This window comes from Acinonyx jubatus, chromosome C1 (assembly GCF_027475565.1).
Source record: "Acinonyx jubatus isolate Ajub_Pintada_27869175 chromosome C1, VMU_Ajub_asm_v1.0, whole genome shotgun sequence".
In the NCBI taxonomy this organism is placed as follows: Eukaryota; Metazoa; Chordata; class Mammalia; order Carnivora; family Felidae; genus Acinonyx; species Acinonyx jubatus.
In genome coordinates, this window is record NC_069381.1 from 116298331 (window position 1) to 116325490 (window position 27160).

At 39.6% G+C, this 27160-nt stretch overlaps 1 protein-coding gene and 1 long non-coding RNA gene across 8 annotated transcripts in view; one reads left to right on the forward strand and one right to left on the reverse strand.

Annotated features, from left to right (window-relative positions):
• EPB41L5 (erythrocyte membrane protein band 4.1 like 5) overlaps window positions 1–11325 on the reverse strand; it is a 140658-nt gene extending 129333 nt beyond the window's left edge. For 2 of the 7 annotated variants that reach the window (XM_027055995.2, XM_053214901.1), the window contains exons 1-2: window positions 9437–9711; window positions 1160–1347 (exon numbers count right to left, since the gene is read on the reverse strand). In XM_027055995.2, coding sequence (XP_026911796.1) covers window positions 1160–1347; window positions 9437–9503 — 255 coding nt within the window. In that variant the 5' untranslated portion in view covers window positions 9504–9711. Of the gene's footprint in view, window positions 1–1159; window positions 1348–9436; window positions 9714–9786; window positions 9951–11137 lie in introns of those variants that run through there. The other 5 variants (XM_053214903.1, XM_053214902.1, XM_027055996.2 and 2 more) reach the window with 5 other exon arrangements.
• On the forward strand, window positions 10046–26285 carry LOC128313999 (uncharacterized). Its single transcript, XR_008295269.1, has 3 exons — window positions 10046–10893; window positions 11495–11566; window positions 25711–26285. It is a non-coding gene; the product is annotated as an uncharacterized LOC128313999 (long non-coding RNA).
• The last annotated feature ends 875 nt before the right edge of the window (window positions 26286–27160 follow it).

Consider the following 27160-nt stretch of genomic DNA (forward strand, 5'->3'; position numbering starts at 1 on the left):
CAACTTCAAAACACTTTAAGAAACCCTACGTTTAATTTTATCACGTTCTATTACTTTTAAGATGTGTAAGGCACGTGCCTAGTACATTCTAAATTATTCAATTAATCAGAATATTCGTTTAAACTATCCAATTCCTTATTCTCTCACTGTGAGTTAAAGGTTAAGTTAAAGGTCTTCTACTGTTTATTCAACTGTGTAGTGTAGGTAGCATTTACGCTACCACCTCGCACAAAGACTTTTTTATTGCATTTTGGGTATATAGGTGTATACTAAAAAGAATGTGTAGGGAGGGAAGATAGTAGGGAACATCCAATGACACATCAAATCACACATTTAACAGCTTAGTTACATAAATCTTTTAATGCAGAACAAAGACATTTGGTATTAGTAAACAGCTTAGAGAGAAACTCAACTCCCCCTAAACCATATAGCTACCTCTTCGGCCCCTCAAAAAGGCCTATAAGGAATAAGTCAATCCCTTTCAAATATATCAGATTGTTTCATAGTGAATTATAATTATATATTCATAACTGGAAAAAGAAATCACCTAAAATTTGAATAAAATTACAACATCCTGTCTTGAAATAAAGATTACAGTGTATAAAAAATCTCCCCCGCAAACTAGTTTGGGAGCAAAGGGATAGACAGAGCTGATGAGTATGAAGTTCTTTTACCCCATTTCATTAAAATTTCTGCAAGCACACTAAACTGCTGAAGAAGTATTTATTTTGAAAAAAGTGAAGAGTGTTTTGAAAATTACAGAAAAGTATAGAGTACTAAAAGTTCTGTAGTATACATGTAAGTATCATTGTCATTCCCAAAGATTCTCATTACTTTAATGACTGCTCAATAAGGATTGTGAAAAATCCACTAGAGTACCCTATATGTAGCTACCCTAAGGAACACACATAAACACACAAATGTTTTGTGCCAATAACTGCCCTATCATTTAAATATTTCAGGTTAAGTTCCACTAATCCCAAAGAAATATTTTCATTCTGGGTATCTAAGGTTACCTGATCCGTGTACTTGAACATTACAGTGCCTGATCCATACTAACCTATATTACCTAACTTCCCCAGGAAGGTAACAGTAGAGAATTCAAATGCAGAAAGTGGTCTCGTATAGAATTTGCCAAAGTTCAGCAGGACCTACATACCGGCAAGTCCACACTAACATCAGTACCATCCAGAAGAGACACCCGACATGTGATGATGGACTTAGAGTCTCCAGCTGCAGGAATGTGCGTGGAAGCTCGTTGAGCTTCTCGGAGTCGTTCCTTCTCAGCATGTTTACGCATTGACCGACGCCCAAGTGTTCTACGGAAGAAGCTCAGCATTTTTGTCACTGTAAAAACCAGACAGAAAAAAGTATCAGAAGACTCCCCACAATATGCAGTCAGACATATGGTGTTATTTACTAAAATCCTATGGTATTATGGATACACTATTAAAAAAGGTTTCTGGTCAAGTAAATTTGAAAAAAATAATTAAAACTGGCTACTTTAATTCCAAGTTTTTGAAGACTTTTATATAAAATAGAGCTATAATTTACAGCATTTCTAAACTTACTGGACTATTTTATAAGGAGCTGACAGAAGACAACAAACATTAATTAAGCTTATCAGGTCTTTTGGATCAATGAATTTCATGTACAATAGCCGTATACCTCTACAAATGTTAGGAAACAATCCATTCGCTAAAGTATCCTTTGATGATCACTAACAATCCTAAGAAGTATCATTTCTTTTCTGAGCAATCACAGTAAAAACACAAAAAGGGGTGCCTAGCTGGCTCAGTGGGTGGAGCACACGATGCTTTATCTTGGGATTACAAATTTGAGCCCCACACTAGGTGGGGAGATTATTTAAAGATAAAATCTTTAAAGGGTGCCTGGGTGGCTCAGTCGGTTAAGCGCCCAACTTTGGCTCAGTTTATGACCCTGTGGTCTGTGGGTTCGGGCCCCGTGCAGGGCTCTGTGCTGACAGCTCGGAGCCTGGAGCCTGGAGCCCGGAGCCCGCTTTGGATTCTGTCTCCCTTTCTTTCTCTGCCCCTTCCCCACTTGTGCTCTGTTTCTCTCTTTCTCTTTCTCTCTCTCAAAAATAAAAACATTAAAAAAAAACATTTAGTAAAAAACATTTACTAAAGATAAAATCTTTTTTAAAAAATCACCTATTTCAGCTAAAATACAAATATAATCCAAATTTTATGTTTTTATCAAATATTCTATTTCTTACATATTTTAAATTGCTATTTAGTAAAATCAACTCTTTATAATGTTAAATTATGTTAATGCCATTTCCTTTCATGTCTTTATTAAGAGACAGGTTTAGTAATTTTAAAAATACAACAAACACAAAATGGTAACACCAAAAAAACTACTTTGCTAACCTAATGTCTAATTTATGCAAATAAGACAATTATTAATTCCAGAGAAAACAAGAAAACAAGAAGTCAAGCAGAAAAAGGAATCACAGTATACTACATGACTTAGCTAATATTTTAAATATTCATAATACTCTAAACACTAAATACTGATCTAAACACAACCAAAAAGTAACTATAAGATAAATAATAAAGGTAGATGTGGACAGAGAGCCAATTCCTCATTTTGCCTAGTTGGAATTCAACTGGTAATTCCTGAAACCAAAAATCAATAAGTGACAGTAAAAATATGTTTAAATCAAAGTGGTTGTCTTAAAGGGAACAGAACTCAGGAGAGTACTGTTTTTCAAAAGAAGACTTCGGATTAGATGACTTTCAACTAGTTACATTTATAAACTTGATTAAAAGGTAATTTAAAAATAAATACCAGCACATTAAAAAATAATGCCTATAAATTGAAGATCATACACATACCACACATATGGATAAGTATGGATATTCCTACATAATTGAGTAAATTGGCAAAGCTCTAAGAGGTGTCATTTTTATGTTCATCTGCTTAACTACCAAGAAAATAAAATTTTAGATAGGTTTTTGGTTTACAAAAGCACTCAAATAGAACATCTGGCCCTGTCTCTTTCTCTCCAGGTTTCTCTTCAGTCACTGCTCCCTTTGCACCTTACAAAGGTACTATTTCAGCAGCCTAAGAAAGGTACTATTAACCCAGATGTCAAAAGCCCATGTATCAGAAAATCCCGATCTATTTTTTAATTCAATTCCACCTATATCTCCCCTGAGAAACATTCTCTGATTGCCAAAGAGTCACTCCCATCATCACACTTCCACTGAAACTTGAAGATTGTTTACTGTTTCACTAATCAGATTTTAATTATTCATTTACATGTCTGTCTCCTTTATCATCGGCTCCTTGAAGACACAATTTCTATTTTGAATAGACTTCATCAACAAGTACAACAAATGGTTAGTAAAGAATCTTACTTGCTGCTTAGAAAAACTCCCCAAAATACTGTCTTATTTTGATGAGTAAACTAAGGGTCCGATAAATGAGACCATTGGCCAGGTCCATTATTTAGTAAATAATGAAGAGAGGGGCTCAAACTCTAATTTTTCTGGCTCCAAATATTGATCTCTTTCTACTACGTCACAGAGCAATTTATGTAAAATTTATGCATATTTTAGAGAGAAAAAATTATCAAAGATCATAGCTAAAAAGCGCCTGCATGAAAACACAAGCACAAAACATACATGATAAATTTGTTGTTTAAAACATTTCAGTTTATTCAACAAATTGCAAGGGGGGAAGAGATGTAAGGAAAACTACAGATTAATAAGAAAGACTTAAAATATATATCCATCTTTTCAGGCGCCTGGGAGACTCAGTCGATTAAGCGTCCGACTTCAGCTCAGGTCATAATCTTGCAGTTCATGAGTTCAAGCCCGGTGTTGGGCTCTGTGCTGATAGCTCAGAGCCTGGAGCCTACTTCAGATTCTATGTCTCTGTCTCTCTGTCCCTCCCTGCTTTTGCTCTGCTTGCACACGCGCTCACTCTCTCTCAAATAAACATTAAAAATTTTTTATTAAAAAAATAATAAATAAATAAATAAATAAATAAATAAATAAATACATATATATCTGTTAATCACAATGCACGGACCTACTTTAGATCCTAATTCAATTTAGGATCTAATTTTTTTTTTTTTAAGTTATCTGATGTTATCATTAAAGATGTCCTGTTTTGGACACAAAAACAGACACTCAGATCAATGGAACAGAATAGAGAACCTAGAAATGGACCCACAAATGTATGGCCAACTAATCTTTGACAAAGCAGGAAAGAATATCCAATGGAATAAAGACAGTCTCTTCAGCTGGTGATGGGAAAACTGGACAGTGACATGCAGAAAAATGAACCTGGACCACTTTCTTACACCAAACACAAAAAATAAACTCAAAATGGATGATGAAAGACCTAAATGTAAGACAGGAAGCCATCAAAACCCTCGGGGAGAAAGCAGGCAAAAACCTCTTTGACATGGGCCGCAGCAACTTCTTACTCAACATGTCTCTGGAGGAAAGGGAAACAAAGCAAAAATGAACTATTGGGACCTCATCAAAATAAAAAGCTTCTGCATAGCGAAGGAAAACAATCAGTAAAACTAAAAGGCAACCGACAGAATGGAAGAAGGTATTTCCAAATGACCTATCAGATAAAGAGTTAGTATCCAAAATCTATAAAGAAGTTATCAAACTCAACACCCAAAAAATGAATAATCCAGTGAAGAAATGGGCTAAAGACATGAATAGACACTTCTCCAAAGAAGACATCCAAATGGCTAACAGCCACATAAAAAGTACTCAACATCACTCATCATCAGGGAAATACAAATCAAAGCCACAATGGGATACCACCTCACACCAGTCAGAATGGCTAACATTAACAATTCAGGCAACAACAGATGTTGGCAAGGATGTGAAGAAAGAGGCTCTCTTTTGCACTGCTGATGGGAATGCAAACTGGTGCAGCCACTATGGAAAATGGTATGGAAGTTCCTCAAAAAATTAAAAATAAAATTACCCTACAACCCAGCAATTGCACTACTAGGTATTTATCCAAGGGATACAGAAGTGCTGTTTCGAAGGGGCATATGCACCCCAATGTTTATAGCAGCACTATCGACAATAGCCAAAGTATGGAAAGAGTCCAAATGTCCATCGATGGATGAATGGATAAAGAAGATGTGGTATATATACATACAATGGAGTATTACTCGGCAATCAAAAAGAATGAAATCTTGCTATTTGCCACTACATGGATGAAACTGGAGAGTATATGCTAAGTGAAATTAGTCAGAGAAAGACAAATATCATATGACACTCATATGAAGAATTTAAAATAAACAGATGAACATAAGGGAAGGGAAGCAAAAATAATATAAAAACAGAGAGTGGGACAAAACATAAGAGACTCTTAAATATAGAGAACAGATAGAGGGTTACTAGAGGTGTTGGGGGGGGGGGGTGATGGTCTAAATAGGTAAGGGGCATTAAGCAATCTACTCCCGAATCATTGTTGCACTATATGCTAACTTGGATGTAAATTAAACAATAAATAAACTAATGAAAAAATTTAAACTAAATGTTAAAGAAGTCCTGTATAACCAGTTGATGCTTTAAACTAGATGCATTTGTAAATATGATGAGAATAGAAGCCAAAATGCTGAAATAATACCAATGTATTTAAAAATTCAATTGCTATAAATCCTCATTTTACAAGCACGCATACTCCTATGTAATTAGGTAAACTAGCAAAGACAGGACAGTTGTCATCTGAACTTCCCAAGGATATAAATTATACGTGCACACATTTGAAAACTGACTGGCTTGTTTATGATAACCAACGAATTACTGCCCTTTTTCTTTTAGATACAATAGTGTAAAGATATGTTCAACAGTTTAGATACAATAGTTTAAAGATATGTTCCCCAAAAAGTCCTTATTTTTTTAAAGATACACACTGAAATACTCATAAATGATGCAATGCCTAGTATTTGCACCAAAATAATACAAGGAAAGGAGTTAAGTGGGGCTAGAAACTAAAATTGCCCAGGTAACTGGCCATTGTCAGAGCTGTTACGATAGGTATATGAGGGTTCATTATATTCTTCTGACTACTTCTGTATATGTTGAATTTTTCCAAAATAAAAATTTTTCTTAGGGAAAACAATGTTCAAAATGCACAACTGAGAGATTCCTAGGAAGCAAATGAACTAAAAAACAAGCTTCCTGACTTTTACCTTATTTTCTCCCTTGAAAATAAAAACTCACAAGTAGTTAATCTGCTAAGAAAAAACAAAGGTTCTTTACGATATAATAGCTATGTATTCTGAACCGTAAAACCAAATGTCACAACCACTTTTTACAAAATATAAAAGCAACTTACATGAGGGGCACCTCATGGCTCAGGCCATGATCTCATGGCTTGTGAGTTCGAGTCTGAGTTGGGCTCTGCACTGACAGCATGGAGCCAACTTGAGATTCTCTCTTCCTCTCTCTCTGCACCCCTTCCCCGTGTGCATTCACTGACTCTCTTTCAAAATAAATAAATAAATAAACTTAAAAAGAGAAAAAGTAATGTATATGAAAATAGATTTCTGATAGACTAAGAATTTAATGTCAAAGAAATGAGGGGCACCTGGGTGGCTCAGTCGGGCATCCTGACTCTTGATTTTGGCTCAGGTCATATCTCATGGTTCATGGATTCGAGCCCCACAATGGGATCTGCACTGACAGTGCAAAGCCTGCTTGGGGGTCTCTCTCTCTCTCTCTCTCTCTCTCTCTCTGTCTCTCTCTCTCTCTGTCTCTCAAAATAAATATAAACTTAATTCCTTCTCTTCCCCCTCTGCCTCTCTTCTCCACTGGTGTTCTCTCTCTAAAATAAAAAAATAAAAATAAATAAAAAGACAGCCAGTGTTGAAAAGGATATAGGATAAACAATCACCCTCACACATTGTCCTCTTTGGAAGATCTGACCACACTATCAAAAATGTTAATGTGCAAGGACGCCTGGGTGGCTCAGTAGGTGAGTGTCCAACTCTTGATTTTGGCTCAGGTCATGATTTTGTGAATTTTGGGTTCAAGCCCTGAGTTGGGCTCTGTGCTGATGGTGCAGAGCCTGCTGGGGATTCTCTTTCAAAAATAAATAAACTTTTAAAAAAAATCTTTAAATGTGGCACCCACGTGGCTCAGTTGGTTCAACGTCTGACTTCAACCGAGGTCATGATCTCACAGTTCATGGCTTCAAGCCCCACATTCTGTGCTGATAGCTGAGCCTGGAACCTGCTTCAGATTATGTGTCTCCCTCTCTCTCTCTCTCTGCCCCTCCCCTACTCATGCTCTGTCTCTGTCTCTCAAAAATAAATAAATGTTAAAAAAAAATGTTAATCTTTAAAAAAAATGTTTACGTGCATACCCTTTCATTTGGCAATTCTACTTCTGATAAGATATCCTAAAGAAACAGGATGTGATCCAAGTTGTAGAAATAAGGATTTTCAGGGCATAACTGCCTTACAATTTTAAATGTGTCCATCAAGTGGTTAAACAAACTATGGTACATCAACTGGCATACAACACAGCTGTTTTTTAAATACAGTGGACTCAGACACCAACAATATTTTTAAGTTAAAAATGAAATCAGAGAAAAATGGTTAAGTTTTATCCCACCCTGGTGTGGGATACCTACATGTACGCAAAAGGACTAAGACACGCAACTGTTAAGGGAGGTTATCTCTGGAGAGGGTCATGTGAAGGTACCAAAGTCCTCTATAATAAGAATATATGAAGGTGTCAAAAGAGCTTTTATTTTTTTTTTTTTAATGTTTTTATTTATTTTTGAGACAGTGAGAGACAGAGCATGAGCAGGGGAGGGGCAGAGAGAGAGGGGGACACAGAATCTGAAGCAGACTCCAGGCTCTGAGCTGTCAGCACAGAGCCGGACATGGGGCTCGAACTCACAGACTGTGAGATCATGACCCGAGCTGAAGTTGGCCACTTAACCGACTGAGCCACCCAGGCGCCCCTCAAAAGAGCTTTTAAAAATTATTTAAAGAAAAAAAGATGTTTCAAAATTCACTTTTTCCACCCAACTACTATTTCCATTCTTAACGCTACAGCAGATTTTTAGCAACCACAAATCTGATCCCAGTTTAAAAATCTTTAGTGGCCTTGCTCCCTGATGCAGCTCCTCCTCCTACCTGCCTGACCCTTCAGACAGCCTACTCCCAGCTGCTCAATCTGCTCTGGTATCCCTTCTGCTCAATCCAACAATCTTTTTAACTGCAGGCCTTTTTTGTTGTTTTGTTGTTGTTTCGGCTGTTCCATCTTTCTGGAATGCTCTTTTTCCACTTTAAGTCTCCCCCATTTCCTCAGAAAAGCATTCCCTGACTCCTGAGTCTAAATGAGGTACTCCTTTCAATACCCTTAGACTTTTCAACACTTAGAAAACTGTAATTAAACACCCAATTGTTTAATTATTTTTTTAACTGTGTACTTCCCCACTAAGACTCAAGGACCTGGTCTGACTCATTCAGCAAGATGACCTAGCTAGCATAGTAATCAGCATATTAGGAACTCAATAAAGAACTTCTGACACTAAAATGATACAGTGGAATTCTCAGAGAGTAGGTTTATATGTTTTTTTAGTGCTAGTTTTTAATCTGTGATTTCTAATTTTTCAGCAATGAACAAGGTTTCCTTTACAATCATAAAAACGCACTGTATTAACTGAAGGTGTTTTTTTTTTTTTTAATCTAAAAACTCAGAAGTTTGTCATGAAATACGTACACGCTCCTAAGTGACTGATAGCCACATTCTTTGGTAGGCAATTGCTTTTTGATAAAGCAATATACCCATATACAGAAGTGCCATGAAGATATTAATACCTTTGGCCCCACTAATCCCAACACAGAAAACGTTTGTAAAAGAATAATTCAACAGAAGTAATACCTATCATTTGCTAACGAAGGTTACCTATAAAAGAAGAAAACTCTGCAAACTAGCTTACATGTATGAATAATTCACTATCTTAAGTAGGGTTCAACAACGTGTTAGCAATGCCAGAAATGGAGTTAAGGGTAATTCTTCCCCTCTTAAAAAAAAATACTTCTGATATTGATTTAAAATGTGGCTGAGAGGTTTAAAAGACTTGGGTCTTCTTACCCTTAGCTAAAATTCATGAGACTTAGTAACCACAAAAGTAGTGACAGGTACCATTAAAGTTCACACACCGAAGAACCCACGAAGAACACGCCCAGCTCCACGAGTGGGGGCGGGGAGGGTCCTTTGGATCCCGCCATTGCTAGGAACACACCTGCCTCTCACAATTGCCAAGCGGCTGAAGTTTCGGTCAAACGCAAACCAACCCCCGAAGTCCACCCGGGTTTTTGTTGTAAAACCGTGACACACACTCGAGGTGGGTTTTTCCCTTGACCTGCCACATCCCCCTCGCCAACCAGACGGCTAACTCGAGAACTCACGGTGAAGGGCGACCCTCAGCCACTCACTAGGGAGTCGGGACCGGGCAGGGATTGAGCCGGCACACATTAACCGGCCTTGCCCCGGACTCCCGGCTGCGGCTCACGGTATCGCCCGAAACTCAGCGGCCGGGCCCGATTGGCCGCCGCCGCCCCTCCCCTCCCAGCAGGTTTAATATTTTGCCGGCCGGCTGGGGAAGCAGCGGCGGCCGGAGGCGAGGTCCCGAGGCGAGGCCGCGAGCACGGAGCCCAGGCGCGGGCCGGAACGGGTCCCACGAGCCGGGAGGCGAAGCGGGGCGTGGACGGAGCCGGGTGCGGGCAGCGCGGCCGGGGCCACTGGGCCTCGCACTTACCTGGGCTGGGGACGGAGGCGCGGTGGCGAAGACAGCACGGAGAGCCGGCGACGGAAGGGAAGAGGTCCCGAGCGAGACTGAGGAGGGGGCGGCTCCTCTGGAGACGCCAAGAAATGGCGGCCTAAGGCGCGCGCCCACCCTGCGCTAATCCTGCGGAGGACCCCAGCCTCCCGCCGGCCCGCCCCTTAAAGCCCCTTCTAAGCTCCGCCCCCGGGGCGGGGCGCTCTGATCTTAAATGGGCAATGACACCGCCCCGGAAATCTCCCGGCTGGGCGAGACTCGGGTTAAACAGGCGATGCCAGGCCCTACCGGATCTGCAACCGGCGCTAGCGGCCCAGCGTCCACGGCTGGTTTAAAGGGGCGCTGCCGAAATCCAACCCTGGTTATCAGACCTCCTCCTTCGGAGGGGGTGCACGCCGGCAGAGAGCCCCCAAATTAGTCAGTCTTATCGCAAAGGTAGCTTAGCGCTCTCGGAATCCAGCATCAGGTGCCGCTAGACTCATTCATGTATTCGTCCAAGAAATTGATTCATTCAGCAAATATTTACTGCCCCATTGTTAGAGGAACTTTCATTGTAGTAGGGAGAAAGACGGTAATAAATACAGATAAAATAGTGGTATCATGAGGAAAAATAAAGCAGGGAATGGGAAATAGATGTCTGTTTAACATAGCGTGGACAGGGGACATTTCATCAGTTCTTTCCGCAGATAATTTGTGAAATTGCCCGTGATGGGCCAGGCGGTGTTCTAGACCCTGGAGATACAGAGGCGTATCAGGACAGACAAGAATCCCTCATGCAGCTTAAGTGCTAGCAGGAGAGACAGAAAATAAACGAGATACATTAGTAAAATTAAATACTGTTAGGCAGTGCTAAACGAGAGAGAGAAAAATAAAAGCAGGGGATAGAGATGGGGAATAAGGAAGTGGTCATTTTAGACAGACTGGCTAGGTGAGGAGGAAGGTCTCAAGAAAAAGGTGACCTTTGACTGAAGACCAAGGGAGGCAAAGGAGTAGTCCTGTGGACCCCTGGGGGAAGAGCAGAGGGAACCCCAAAGGCCCTGTTACCTGGGTGCTTGGCCTGCTCAAGGAAAGCCAGTGTGGCTGGAGGTGAGTAGATGGAGCCATGGGAGGTGACAAGACAGGGAGGCAAGAGCTTAAGGTGAGAGCTGTAAGGTGAAGGGCAGTGTGGACACCCACCACAGTCTGGGCAAGCCAGAGAGTCAACCCTGGAAGGTGTGAGGGTGTGAAGTGGCTGAAGTGGAGGACCCTGCAGGCTGAGATGAGAAGAGGCAAATACTGAGCCCCTTCTGGAGATTTGGCCCTGCCGGTCCCCCACCACCCCAAGACTTACAAGTTGGACTTGGCAGGAACAGCTGGTCTCTGATCCACGTGGTGTTGGCTGGGGCACATCACCTGGAGCTGGAGTTGCCAAAATGGCTTCATTCTCTGTGGCATCTTAGCTGGGATGGCTGAAATGAACAGCTGAGTCTGGCTCAGGCCTCTTCCTCTAGCAGGGTAGTTGGGGTGGGTCAGGCCCCAAAGCCTATTAAGGGAAATGCCCAGAAGTCACACTGTGTCACTTCTGTTGCCTATTATGGTCAAAGCAAGTCACAGGCCAGACCATTTTCAACTAGGATGGAAATAAGATGCCCATTTTTTTTTTTTAGCAGTATTAAACAAATTTTCTTTCTCTACTTTTTAAAAATAGCTCCATTGGGGCGCCTGGATGGCTCAGTCCATTAAACATCTGACTTCGGCTCAAGTTATGATCTCCGGGTTGGTAAGTTCGAGCCCCTCGTCAGACTCCGCACTGACAACTTGAAGCCTGCTTCAGATTCTGTGTCTCCTTCTCTCTGTCCTTCCCCCACTTATGCCACTCTCTCTCTCTCTCTCTCCCTCTCAAAAGTAAATATTTTTTAAAAATTTAATAAAAAAATTAAAATTGCTCCATTGAGATATATCGCATGTGATACAATTCACCCATTTAAAATGCACACTTCACTGACTTGTAACTTATTCACAAAGCTGTGCAACCATCACTGCAATCTACTGTAGGACATTTTGATCTTCTCTCATGGGAGAAGCAGCGTGGAAGTACAGGGATGGGAGGATTTGTTGAGGGTCATCTTTGCATCTTTATCTCAATAAAAAAGCACTGGTGATGATTATGACATGGGAGGCAGGGAGGCGGTGGATATATGGATGACACAAGAAAGGGCTATAGGTTGAAGTTGAGTAGATAAGTATTCTATTTGATGTACAGGTTTAAATTTTTTCCACAATAAAAAGTTTTTTAAAAAAATTCTGTCGGGGTGCCTGGGTGGTGCAGTCGGTTAAGCGTCCGACTTCAGCCAGGTCACGATCTCGCGGTCCGGGAGTTCGAGCCCCGCGTCAGGCTCTGGGCTGATGGCTCAGAGCCTGGAGCCTGTTTCCGATTCTGTGTCTCCCTCTCTCTCTGCCCCTCCCCCGCTCATGCTCTGCCTCTCTCTGTCCCAAAAATAAATAAACGTTGAAAAAAATTAAAAAAAAAATTGTCAAGGCTATGTACTTCTTGGAAAGCCTTCCGCTGGGGGACTGATGACCCGTTTGAAAGCTATAGTCTTGAGTGCCATCCGGGCTGTCTCCGTCTAACTATTTGTCACCCAGCGTCTATACATTTGAAAGCTGTATTGTAATTCATTTGTTTACTGATCAATAATGAGGGCATTTTCTGTCAAGACTTACAAACCTACCTCATTGCCCTAAATTGTTGCGTGTCCCACCAATCTGGAGAAGGTGTCTTCTACTCCCCTTCTACTCAATCCTTAGCTCTAACTCCGGTGGAGGGTGGGGTTGAGGGAGGCTGTGGATGAGGGGAGAGGAATAGGTGAGAAAGAACTTTGTAGGCTGAAGGAAATACGAAGATGTGGGGAAGAAAAATGGAACTTAAGAAGTTAAGTCATGGGAAGCTGTCCATGCTCTCATCACATAAGATTATTCCTAATAACAATTTGTCTCCTCCCCATATCCTCCCTCTGAGACATAAATACTCTCTGCAACATCCCTATTTTGTGCCAAATTGGTCCTGTAATTGGCTCCCACCAGAGACACAGTAGGCTCTCTCCTTGAACACCGCTGAATTCAGTAAGAATGCATTTGGCCCCAAGTAATAGAGAACACAATTAACTGTACTTCAATAAGGAGTTTGTGTTTTTCACATAGGTAACCTAGAGGTAGGCGGCTGTCTAGTATTGGTTCAGGTCCTCGACAGCACTATAAGGATCCTAAACACTTTTACTCTTCCTGTTTTGCCATCCTTAGCATGTTGAGTCTGGTTTCTATGCTTCTAGCTTACTGGCCCCAGAAGAGTGGCAGTATGCCAAGCTCTTCCGAGTTTCAGGAATGAAAGGCAAAGGGGGAAAGAACCTCCTAAAGCCTTGTCTTTTAATTTAGAGAGTGAAGTCCCCCACCACCACCACCGGACACCAGCGTGTTTCATTAGTCAGAACTAGATTACCTTTACCTGCACAGACTTAGACTACTTACTGATCCTTAGACTATTTACTTGACCATAGGGTAAGAGAACACCATGATTTGTTTGCACCAACCACAGTTCACTCTTGGGGTTTGGGGAAGGGCCCGCTCTCAGATCTGGACTCTCCATTAACTTCTTGAACAAGTCCAAGTTTTTGTTTTTGTTTTTAATGTTTGTTTGTTTATTTATTTATTTTGAGAGAGACAGAGAAAGAGAGAGCTTGAGCCGGAAAGGGGCAGAGAGAGGGGGAGAGAGAAAAATCCCAAACAGGCTCCATGCTGTGAGAGCACAAAGCGTGTCGCGGGGCTGGAACTCAGGACTCTGAGATCAAGATCTGAGATGAGATCAAGAGTCTGATGCTTAACCAACTGAGCCACCCAGTCGCCCCAGAACAAATCCAAGTTTTATTAGCAGGATAAGGGGGGTGTTGCAAGGAAGAATGACTCTGGGTGGGCTATGGAGGGTGCCTACCACAATAACCCACTTTTTGGTGAAATAGTCCTGGCCCATGGAAAGATTTTCCTTCATTGAGAGGAGATTTTAACAAAAAGAAACATTGTTTAGAATGGAGTGGGGAGGCCAGCAGGGGGAGCTCTAACGCTGCACCACTCAGACCCAACCGGAAAAGATGTACCTTCCACGCGCATGCTGATTTAGCTACTACTTTACCATCCCAGTGGGAAGCAGAAAGGTTTTTCTCCTCCCCAGCCAGTGAGAGGCCATCACAACTGAGCCAATGAATAGCCCCTATACTTGGAACTCCCTGTTTACTCCAAGGGACTTTTTGTCTCTAACAGCCCTCTCAATTTCCCACTTTCCTCTGTAAAAGAGTGGCCCTCCTCTTTTGTTTTCTAGATTTGTTTTTTTTTTCCTAGATTTGCCTATGGTTTGGCGTAACTTGCTTGTCCCGAATTGCAGCTCTCTGCTCTTCCCAAACTTTTGCTAGTGAAATAACTGGCAGTTTTAACAAAACATTCTCACTCTATATTTCCATGTGTATCTTCGCTCTTGGTTTGCCCTCTGGAGTCACACAGAAAGAGGTAGACCCAATTGTGTGGCTTCTGAAAACCATACAACAGGGACAGGGCCCTTTAAGTGAAATAACACATATTTAAGTATTGAAAATTAGGTACTGGTTCTTGGAAGGGGCCCACACAAGTCAAGAGACCCAAAGCTTAAACCTAATTATCTTCATGGTGAATCCACCTCTGCCCACAAGAAGAAACATAATTCTTTCGTATCAGAACCCTTTAAATAATTAGGGCTATTTGTCCCAAGCCTGCAAATTCTCCTTCTTTTGTGTTTATTTCCAAGAGAGTTCTTTACTTTTTTGATTAGCATTTCGAAACTGGTCCACACTAGTGGGGTCACTCATGTCAAGGTATTCTGAGCATCGTGGAGCAGAAGGAAGTCCAATTTAACACTCAGTCCCAGAGCCTGAAAGCCTCTAGGATTCCAAAAGGCTTTTTGGGATTCCAAAAAGGCTCCACTGAAAAGCAAATACTCTCAGGAGAGTGGATATCATGAAGAACTAATTTATCAGACACTGGATCAAGAGAGCATTACCTATTCAAAAAATGCACACAACTAAAATAAATAAAAAATAAATAAACCCAGTCATCAGGAAACAGCGCTAAGAGAGAGATTGCTATAAGCAGACTGCAAATAGTCTAAACTTTAGAAGCGAACACATATAAAACAGGTTTAAGGTCTGTTAGGATAAAGATGATACTACCTGCCTCACAGGGCAGTAATGAGAGTTACAGAAAACAAGGTGTCTGAAAATGTTTTCAAAAGCATACAACATGGAACGCCTGGATGGCTCAGTCAGTTAAGCGTTCGACCTCGGCTCAGGTCATGATCCCGCGGTTCTTGAGTTCAAGCCCCGCGTGGGGCTCTGTGCTGACAGTTCAGAGCCTGGAGCCTACTTCTGATTCTGTCTCTCTCTCTCTCTCTCTCTCTCTCTCTCTCCCCCTCCCCCACTCACGCTCTCTCTCTCTCTCTTTCAAAAATAAAAATATTTTTAAAAATTAAAAAAAAAAAGCATTCAACATGACATATAAGAGGATGTAAATGTTACAGACCAAAGAACAAAAGTACCTGGGGATGCAAACAGAAGATGAAGGTCTCCTAAATGGAGCCATGACTTGTGCCTAATTTCATGTGATTGGGTAGTTCCCTTTATCCAGTTAAAGCTTTCCTGAGCCAGAATCTCATGTTTGAAAGTCCACACTTTCTCTCTTTACAAGTAACCCTGGGGGGAAGTAAGATCTTAAATTCATACTAAAGTATTAGCCACAGAGGCTAATTGAAGGACACCTTAAAAGAACGGGGGTGGGGGGGATACCTGGGGGAGAGAATTATGCAGAGAAGGGACACGGAAGGATGAATTGAAGACAAGTCTGGAACAGAGTCTATTGGTCTGGTAGCTGATGCTCCTTCTTTATACTGATAGGAAGAAAAATTGAGAAAACCTTGGATGGCACCAGGAAGTTCATAATATTGTGTAATAGAAAGACAGAAGTAAAAACATTTTGCTATTAGATTTGCCTAATGGTGAAACCAGGATGAGAAGAAAAAGGAAGGAGCCAAGGCTCATTATTTCTAGAAGTTAATGTGTATATGTCACCAAATCATCTTGTTAAAAGGCTTAAGTCTAGAGTGGAGCCTGAGAGTCGGCATTACCCACAAGCTTGCAGTTTGTTGACACTGCTCATGAGTGGGTATGCTTTGAGTAGGGAGGTCTTTCGCTGACTGCCCCATACTGTGACTACTGACCGCCCCCAGGGCCTCTGAAGGCATTAAAAGACATACAGTAGAAAGGTCAGTGGTGACCACCCTGTCACTAACTCACTTGAACAAGGATTTATCTTTTCTGGCATCAGTTTTCTCATGTGTAAAATGAGGTAATTAGAACAGAGGATGGGTTGGATCATGTCCTAAAAAAAGATAGGTTGCAGTTCCAATCCCCAGTACCTGTGAAGGTGACCATATCTGATCTTGGCATATGAAATCAGGTTAAGATGAGGTCACTCGAGCAGACCCTAAACCAATATGACTGGTTTAGTTGCCCCTATAAGACTGGTGTCCCTATAACAAAGAGAAATTTGACTGCCATGTTTATAGCAACATTATTTACAACAGCCAAAACGTGAAAACAACCTAAGTGTCCATCAGTGGATGATGGATAAAGAAGATGTGGCACATATATATATATATATATATATATATATATATATATATATAATGCAATATAATATAATGCAATGATATTGCATTTATATGGCCATAAAAACATGAGCCATAAAAACATAAGTGTTCTCCCCCCAGGGTTACTTCTACCATTTGCAACAACATGGATGGTGTTTGAAGGGATTACGCTACATGAAATAAGTCAGAGAAAGACAAATACTGTATGATTTCACTTATTTAGCCATTAATCCATTGATGGATACTTGGGTTGCTTCTATCTTTTGGTTATTGTGAATAATGCTGCTATAAGCACAAGTGCATGTATGTGTGTGTGTGTGTGTGTGTGTGTGTGTGTGTGTATACATATATCTTTGTGATCCAGTGTTCACTGCTTTTCGTTATATACCCAGAAATGGAATTGCTGAATCAAATGGTAATTCTATTTTTGAATTTTTGAGGAGCAGCTATACCGTTTCCCATAGTGGCTGCACCATGTTATGTTCCCATCAACTGTGCACAAGTGTTCTAATTTTTCCACATCCTCAATAACACTTGTCATTTTCTGATTTTTTGATAATGGCCATGCTAATGAGTGTAAGTGGTATCTCATTGTGGTTTTGATTTGCATTTCCTTAATGATTAATGATGTTGACCAGAAAATTATCACAGACTTCATCTGTATATGTTGTATGCCCACTAATTAAGATTCATTATTATTTTATGCATTTGCCTATTACATTATATAGGAAAAAAAGAAATGTAAGCAACCATGCTAAAAGTAAAATATTGGTTTTATTTATCTATGTAAAATTTATTTACCTTTATCAGTGTTATTTTTTCTTATGGCTTTAAGTTTCCATCTAGTTTCCTTTCATTTCAGCCTAAAGTACTGTCTTTAGCATTTCTTTTTGGATAGATCTACTGGTAATGAACTCCCTCAGCATTTTTTTTTAATCTGCAAATGGCTTAATTTCTCCTTTATTCTTAAATCTCTCTCATTTAAAATTTTTTTAAATTTTTTAATGTTTATTTTTTGAGTGAGAGAGAGAGAAAGAAGAGAGAGAGAGAGAGAGAGAGAGAGTGCAAACAGGGAAGGGGAAGAGAGAGAAGGAGACAGAGAATCAGAAGCAGGCTCCAGGCTCTGAGCTGTCAGCACAGAGCCTGATGCGGGGCTCGAATCAATCCATGAACTGTGATATCATGACCTGAGCTGAAGTCAGACACTAAACCGATTGAGTCACCCAGATGTCCCTTTAAAATTTTTTTTAAATTATTTTTTAAACATTTATTTATTTTTGAGAGAGCACCAGTGGGGTAGGGGCAGAGAGAGAGGGGGACAAGTATCTGAAGCAGACTCTGAGCTGACAGCAGCAAGCATGACGTAGGACTTGAACTCATGAACTGTGAGATCATGACCTGAGCCAAAGTCGGACACTCAACCAACTGAGCCACCCAGGCACCCCTCTGTCTCAATTTTTTAAGTAATCTCTACAACCAACATGGGGCTTGAACTCACAACCCTGAGATCAAGAGTCGCATGCTCTACTGACTGAGCCAGCCAGGTGCCCCTTTCCTTTATTCTTGAAGAGTATTTTTGCCAGATATAAAATTCTTGGTTGATACATTTTCCCCCAATATCTTAAATGTTATCCCACAGCCTGATGACTTCCATCATTTCTAGTTAGCTGTTGAACTTACTTAAGATCCTTGTACCTGGTGAGTTCTTTTTCTCTTGCTGCTTTCAAAATTCTTTGTCTTTGGGTTTCAACAATTTGATTATAATGTATCTCAGTGTGTGTACCTTTTAATTTTATCCTGCTTCAAGTTTGTCAAACTTTTGGGGCATGTGTATTCATGTATTTCCTCAGTTTTGCAAAATGTTCAGCTGTTACAGTCGTGCCCCCCATCTGCGGGGGATACATTCTAAGACTAACTGATGCCTAAAACCATGGATGGTACCAAACTGTCTACATACTACATCTTTTTGTATACATGCATACTTAGGACAAGGTTTAATTTACAAATTAAGCACAGTAAGACATGAATAATAACTAGTAATAAAACAATTATAATAATATACTGTAATAAAAGTTATGAGAATATGGTCTCTCAAAATGTCTTATTGTACTGTACTCACCCTTATTCTTGTGATGATGACAAACACAATTGACATAGTGTTTGGCTACTATGGACCCTCTGATGATATGTCAGGAGGAGGATCATCTGTTTCCGGACCACAGTTTACCACAGGTAACTGAAGCCATGGAAAATGAAACCATGGATAAGGGGGGACTACTGTATTTCAAATATATTCTCAGCCAATTTTCTTTCTTCTCTATCTGAAGTCCTTTAATGCTTGTGTTGGTATGTTTTGTGGTATACCACGGGTCCCTCAGATTGTTTTCCCCTTTGCTCTTTTTTCTTTCTCCTCCTTACACTAAATAATTTCAATTGTCTTATCTTCAAGTCACTGATCCTTTTTTCTGGCTACCCGCACCTGTTATGGAACCCCTGTAGTGGGTTTTCTTTTCAGTTATTTTACTCTGCCATTCCAGAATTTGTTTTAATATTTATTTAAGTAATCTCTACATTCAACAAGGTGCTCAAACCCACGACCCCCAAGACCAAGAGATGCATCTGTACTAATTGAGCCAGCCAGGTAGCCCTGTTTTGGTTCAAGTCTCATTTTGTTCATACATGATTTTCCTGGTTTCTTTCAATTCCTGCCCATGGTTTCCTTTAGCCCATTGAACATATATCTAAGACGGTTGATTTCACATCTTTGACTAATAATTCTACTGTGTGGACTTCCTTGAAGATGATTTCCATCCAATTCTTTTTCTTTCCCCCGTGAATGGGCCATATTTTCCTATTTATTGTAATTGTATTACAAATAATATTGTAAAGAATAATTTTATTTTTTGTTGAGAAGTGGACATTTTGAGTATTAGGTGGTGAGAACTCTGAAAACCAAATTTTCCCTTAGGAAATACTGAGACCTGGGGCACCTGGGTGGCTCAGTCAGTTCTAAGTGTCTGACCTCAGGTCAACTCATGATCTCACGGTTTGTGGGTTCCAGCCCCACATTGGGCTCTGTGCTGATAGCTCACAGCTCTGAGCCTGAAACCTGCTTCGGATTCTGTGTCTCCCTCTCTCTGCTCTGTCCCCACTCGTACTCTGTCTCTATCTCTCAAAAATAAAGAAACAGTCAAGACAATAAAAATGAAAGAAAGAAGAAAGAAAGAAAGAAAGAAAGAAAGAAAGAAAGAAAGAAAGAAAGAAAGGAAAGAAAGAAAGAAAGAAAGAAAGAAAGAAAGGGAAAGAAAGAAAGAAAGGGAAAGAAAGAAAGAAAAGGAATTACTGAGTTTTGCTTGTTGAGGTCTGGAGTTATTTGTAACTTTTCCAAAATATTTTTGCAAAGTGTGTATTCCTTTCTGTCTATATGGTCACTTACGTTTCTGTTACTCTGTGGCAGCCAGTGACCTGACAAATATTGTTGTAAGGTCTGTCTTTCAAGAGGGGGAGGGGGAACCAAGTACTGTTCTTATCCCCTGGGAGCAGCTTTAGCCCACTGGGATTGAAACAATAGAAACCAGCCTCTGTCCTGGCCTCTCGATCAAAAGCAGCAATCCTCAATCAGAACCCACAAATCTCAATACTTAGAAGACAAGGTTCTTATTGCCCACTCTGGCTCCAGCAAGCCACACCAGAAGCACAGGTAGCTATCTTCACTGCTGCCTGCTACAAGGATGGGATATGGTAGTTGCTACCACGTGAAAGGCTGAAACTTACCAAAACTTACCAGTCTCGTTACCAACAATCTATCTCCTAGATGCTGCAAATATTCCAACTGGATCCAGAACTCCAAAATAGTGACTCCAGAGATTCTCTGCAAGCCAAATTAGTTGTTTAAGTGGAAGGATGGATTCCTGGAACTTCCTACACCATCTTCCAAGACATCACTCCCAACTGGTTCTTTAAAAAAAAAATTCTGCTTGGGGCACTTGGGTGGCTCAGTTGGTTAAGTATATGTCTCTTGATTTCCACTCAGGTCATGATCTCATTGTTTGTGAGTTCGAGCCCCACACTGGGCTCCATGCTGACAGCACAGAGCCTGCATGGGATTCTCTCTCTCTCTGCCCCTCCTTATCCCTATGTTTTCTTCTACATCCATAGGCATATTGATCCTACTTCCTACATGTTTCATTGTCCTTTTGTTCTGGTCAATCTTCACCATTTCCAAGAGTAAGTGGTTTTTCTCCACTGGGTCATACTTCCTTGCGTCTTCCTGTCTATAGTAATTTTTTGTTGGCTGCCAAACATGATAAATTTTATTTTCTACAATAGTATTTTTGTTTTAAATGTTTATTTTTAAGAGAGAGAGGGAGACAGAGAATCTGAAGCAGGCTCCAGGCTCTGAGCTGTCAGAGCAGAGCCTGACACAGAGCTCACACTCATGACCTGTGAGATCATGACCTGAGTAGAAGTTAGAAGTGATGCCTAACCAACTGAGCCACCCAGGGACCACTTGAGTGGTATTTTTTAAATGGCCTTTATCCATTAGGCAGTTAAGTAACTTGTGAATTAGTTTGATCATTTTGAAACTTGTTTTAAAATCTTTGAGTTTAGAGTAGCTTTTACCCTCCAACTCGGTTAGCCTCACTTCTAAACTTTGGGCTTTCCTGAGTTTTTGCTGACATCCTCTTATCTTCAAAGAGGCTTCTCCTCGGTGCCTAAAAGAAACTTGAATTATTCTCATCCTCGTGGCCAGCCCTGGGAATATTCCTCCTACAACTTGGTAATTGTTTTTCCTCAGAAGTTTGTCTTCTTCATGAGGTTTTACCACATGCAAAGATTAATATTCCATCTAAGACTCAGAGTGACTCCTATGTAAATTTACTGAAATCTTTATGTTGTTTCCTCCTCCTCGGAACGTTGCTTCATACCTTCTAACAGCCCCAGCTTCCCAAAACTCTGACACCTGTCTCCCCAAGTAGCAAGATTACCAGTCTTGTTTGGGCTTCATATGCCTGCATCAGCTTATAAATTATCTCCACAAAGAAAACCTGGCTTATGGGAAGGCTCACTTACCTCTCTTTTGATCTGGCTTAGGGGAAGGCTCACTCACCTCTCTTTTGATCTTTTCCCAGGAATTACAGTCTTAATGGACTTTTCCTGATATTGCAAACGTTTTTTCCTATTATTTTGTTCAATTTTCCAGTTGTTTACACAGGAGGCTGATTCTGGGCCCTATTGCTTCCTCATGCTCAGACGCAGAAGTCCAAATAGCTTTTTGTTGTTTAAATGGACCAAGTTGCAAAACAGAAAGGACCTGAAAGGACAATTCACCAAGAAAGAAACATGCATGGCCAAGAAGCGTATAAAAAGATATTCAAATTTGCAAATCACATTTTATATATGTCTTATTACATGAGAAAATGTAAGAGTCATGATATCCACCAAGGGTGGAGACACAGACACATTACTGATGAGGTGGTAAAGTGATGGAAGTATAGTTTTGGAAGCCAATTTTGACAGTATCAGTAAAAACTTTCAGGTATACTTAACATATTCAGCAATTCCACTCCTCGATATTTACTCAGAAACGAAAGCATGTGTTCACAAGCATACTTGTACAGGAATGTTCACAGCATTTTTACTGATAAAATCCCCCAAATCAAGAATGTCTCCAAGCCCAGCTACCCATGAAAAGGAGGCCGATAAGCAAACTATTAATATATTTAACTTACCAAATAAAAACCAAACTGATGAATCTCAGAAATTTTGACTAAAACGAGTCTTAGAATATACATATAAATTGCACGTATAAAAAATTCTAGGACAGGCTATTCTAATCTCTAAGAATCAGTATACTTACTGCCTCTAGTAATGTTGTAGGTTGTATTCTGTCCACCCCCCACAAAAGACATTTTGAAGTCCTAACTGCCAGTACCTCAGAATGTAACTGTATTTGGAAATAGGGTCATTGCAGACATAACTAAGATGAGGTGGTGCTGGAGTAGCATGGGCCTCTAATCCAATATAGCTGGTTTCCTCACAGAACAATGTCCATGCTAAGATGGACTTTCGGAGTGGTTAAATTTAAAAGCCAAGGAAGGTCCAAGGCTACCTGAAGCTAAGAAAGACACATGAAGAGATCCTTCCCTAGCACCCTCTGGGGGTGGGTGCGTGGCCCTGATAACATTCTGAGTTTGGATTCTGGACTCTAGAACTGCAAGACAATAGATTTCTGTCGTTCTAAGGCACCCAGTTCGTGGTACTTTGTTAGGGTAGCCCCAGGAAGCTAACAAAAGGAGGGAAGGTAAGGGTAGTAATGGACTGGGAAGGGAAAAGGAGACTCTCTCAAGTGATGAAAATGTTCTGTATCAAATCCTTATGTAGGTTTTTCTCCTCCTTTCTTTTTTCTTAAGATTTTGGAGCCTCTGGGGTGGCTCAGTCGTTAAGCCTCTGACTCTTGATTTCGCCTCAGGTCATGACCTCACAGTTCCAGAGATGGAGTCCTGTATGGGGCTCTGCGCTCACCTTGCAGAACCAGCTTGGGATTCTCTCTCTCCTCCCTTACCCCTCCCCAATTGTGCGCCCAAGCTCTCTCTCTCTCAAAACAAATAAACTTTAAAAAAAAGACTTTGTTTTTAAGTACTCTCTACACCTAACGGGGAGCTCGAACTAACAACCCAGAGACCAAGAGTCAGTCTCTACTGACTGAGCCAGCCAGGTGCCCTCCCCGTTCTTTCTTTTTTAACTGAAATAGAATTGACATACAACATATTAATTTCAGATATACAACATAATGATTTGACATTTGTATAATGATCACCACATTAAGTCTAGTTACCATCTGACAACCTATGCAGTTAAAAATTTTTTCTTGTGGTAAGAATTTTTAAGATTTACTTTCTCACCAACTTTCAAATTTGAAATGCAGTATTATTGACTAAAATCAATATGATGTACATTATATCCCACTGACTCATTTTTATACTTGGAAGTTTGTACCTCTTGATCCCCATGGGGGTTTGACTTCCATAGAAATATGCATTCATTAAAACTTACTGAATGGTAGACTTAATATTTATTTTACTGATAAAAACGTTATGTCAAAAAGAGATAATTGTTGAAGATTAGAGATACGTGAGCTGAAGTGCTCAGGCGTCAAGTGTACAGATGTGGGCAACATCATTTTATGAAATGCATAAAAGATGTATTGATGGATTGAGAGATGCTTAGGCAGATGGACAAGTCATAAGACAAATATAGCAAGATGGTAATTACAGAATCTAGGGGAGGAGTATATGGATGTTAACTTCAATTTTTTCAATTTTCTGTATGTTTGAATATTTTTATATATTCAAAATATATTATGTTGGGGGAATTTTATAGATAATTGACCCATATGTACAAGTATAATTTAAAAGGGAATATATAAAAGGCTATCATAATTTTTAATAGCAAACTTAAAAACTGTCTAAATATTCGAGAGGAATTTTTACATACAGTAGAAACTGTATCTGATGGTACCAAAACTAATGGTTAGTTGGTTAATTGAAAAGCCATTTAAAGGAGAGATAAAAATACAAGCATTTTGTTTTAGCTTAGGACAAAAAATGCATTTTTATCTGTGATTCTTTTTTATGTAGGAACAAGGTTTTACTTTTACTTTGGGTTTGAGCCCAATTATAGTCCCTGAGTCTCTGTTGCAAAAAACAGACCCCAAGTGTGGCATCTATTTTTTTCTGTCTCTCAAATGCATCATCTTTTGTTAGTCTCTCATAATTGTCTCGCTAATACCTATTTTAAATAATTTTTAAAGAATTTGATGAAGTTTTAATGACACCTTTATAAGGGTTTTGCAAAAACCCAACCCTCCTGCTTTTCACATGCACATTTCACTGGCTTATGTAGCACATAATTAAATGGTATCAGAAAGATAAATTTGCATATATAGGTTAGCAAATAAATACAGCTGATTTTAGGAAGCTTACTACTTTAATTGGAACCCCAAGAGTTCTGGCATGACTCAGAGCAGTCAGTGGTGGCAAGGGGAGAACAAGAGGGGAAAACAGAGTGCCAGTCTACAGAGTGGGTTACTTAGAAGGTGGTTAAGAGAGCTTCTGTCACAGATGGAATGTTAATAGAGGATTAGAGTCAAGCTTTTGCAGGTATACCCCAAACTCCGAAGTCACGAAGAAGACTGATACATTTGTTGACAAAAGTATTAAAAATATTATCATGTCCCCCCAACACCCTACAAGAATAAAGTCAAAGAACACCATAAGAAAAAAGGTTTGCAATATATAAACACATGACTGTCAAGTGACTAATTTCTTTAATTTCCAACATCTCATATGAATAGAACATTAAACAACCTGATATAAAAATAAGCAAAGGATATCAATATGGAATTTTGAGAACAAGAAATACAAAAGATCAATAAAGATATGAAAATCTACTTAACTTCCTCACAGAAGAAATGCATTGTCAAAAGATAATTTCATTTATAAGATGAGCAAGTTTGATATCAGTTCTAATAAAAATGTGGGGAAACAGACATTCTCATATGCTTTGATGGAACCATAAACTGATATAAACTTCTCCAAGAACAATTAGACAATATTTATTAAAATTTCAAAATGCAGGTGCCCTATGACCTAGCAACTTTGCTGGTAGAAATTTACCCTACGTTTATGCTTATAATGATTAAATATTTGCAAAAGGAGGTTCAATAGAGCATTGCTTGTACAGTATGAACTGGAAACAAGGTAAGTGTGCATCAGGAAATTAAATTACGGTATATCCATGGGATGGAGTACAAGGCAGTGATTGAGAAGAATGAGGTAGACCTGAATATGCTGATATGGAAGTATTTCCAGGGTGACAAAGCACTGCAGAATATATTGTACGATCCCTCTGACATTAACAAAATGTATATGTACTTACAAATGCATACACACACATTTCCCCCCAGAGGAAAATACAAGAAATTTAATAGAAGTTGTCATCGGTTTGAGGGAGACTACTCTTAGGGGTAGGTCAGAGGCTTTTACACCTCCTTGTGAATCTTCCTTATACTGTTTGAATTTCTATTATTATGTACGTAATAATAATCATGGCATAATCATAAATCTTTATCTTTGCCTTCATCTTTTAGATACGAAATTACTTAAATATTAATTTTTTAAGAAATTATTTTCTTTCAGATGAAAGATGGCATACTTCAACTGCATTTGGGGAAGATACAAGGTGCGCTGAATGTAGGTACAGAAAGGTCCCTTATTTTGATTGACAAGATCTTAGGTCAGGAATACCAGAAGAGGGGCTGATGCTGGGAGGAGAGAGGAGTCAAGCAGTGGCTGAAGTGAAGGAAGAACATTTCCTTATTCTTTAATCCTCTAAATCCCTTTTAGTTCCTTACTTAATCTCCTCACCCCTCCCCAAACACAGCCACTCGTGAAACAGAAATTCTAGAAATAAAGTTTGCACTTAGCATTCTCCCAGTCCCTTGGGATCCCCCATTAATGAATACAACCACTGTCAGAAAAGCCCAACAACAAAAAATAATCTTCAAAACTCCTATACTTTAAATTACTAAAGCACATCTTTATTTTGCAATTGAACAATTAAAAGTCACAGCTAGAGTTTTTTCACGTCTGTACCTGAACAACTATTTCTCAATCAAAATGAAATATGGCCAACAAAATATGTGTAATAGCATTGCACGTAACAAGTTGCTCTTAGGACTAAAACAGTTTTAATGTGAATCAGCATTTTAATCCTGTCTGCTGTTAGTATTCATAGATTTTTTTTTACATGAATAAACTTCAGGAATTCTAGTTTTTCACTGAAATTAAAACAAATACACAGGCTTTTCAAGCATACAGTAAGCTGCAGTGACAAATGCAGAGCGCTGATTTCAAATTATCCCGTGTTGACCAAATTCAAGCTTATACATTTTAAATGAACCCTAAGCTTCTTTGCCTCTTATTGTGGAAACAAACCATATGGAAAGAGCTATTTTTGTGAAATGGGGAAAGAGAGTTAATTTTAAAAATTAAGGGGCTAATTCCATTTTGCTACTAGTTCAGTACAATCAAACGTGAAATGACAGCAGAAATGCAAAATCATATTTTAATAACGAAATAAACTAGATTTTTAACTAAGTGACTTTTCGCCCTTCATATTTACATATAGCACCTGTTACAAGAAAAAAAATCCCAAATTAATACACCCTCTACATAGAAATAATTCTTTGTAAAACTAATACTTAAAAATATCACTGATGAGTATATAGTAAATTGTCCTAAAATTAAGCCTACACTGTAGAAAATAAAGACTAGCTTTTCTTACTTGAAAAGATAACAATATGGATTGTAACTGCAATGTCCTGGTGCTTTAAGAACACTGGGTTGGACAGTTTTTTGTTTTTTTTCCAAGCACACATACTCTAATGAGATAAAATGAAAACAGCTTAATGTAAACTGTTTTTAGTGTCTTAAATCCTGTCCCTTGACACGTATATAAAGTATCAGGACTTTGCCTCTTCAACTTACTTGTGGTGCGGTATTGACTTAACCCCTACCTACCACTTAAAACCAAACAAGTGGATTTCCAAGTATTCATGTCATGTAGGAAAATGCAAAGCAGAAAGGA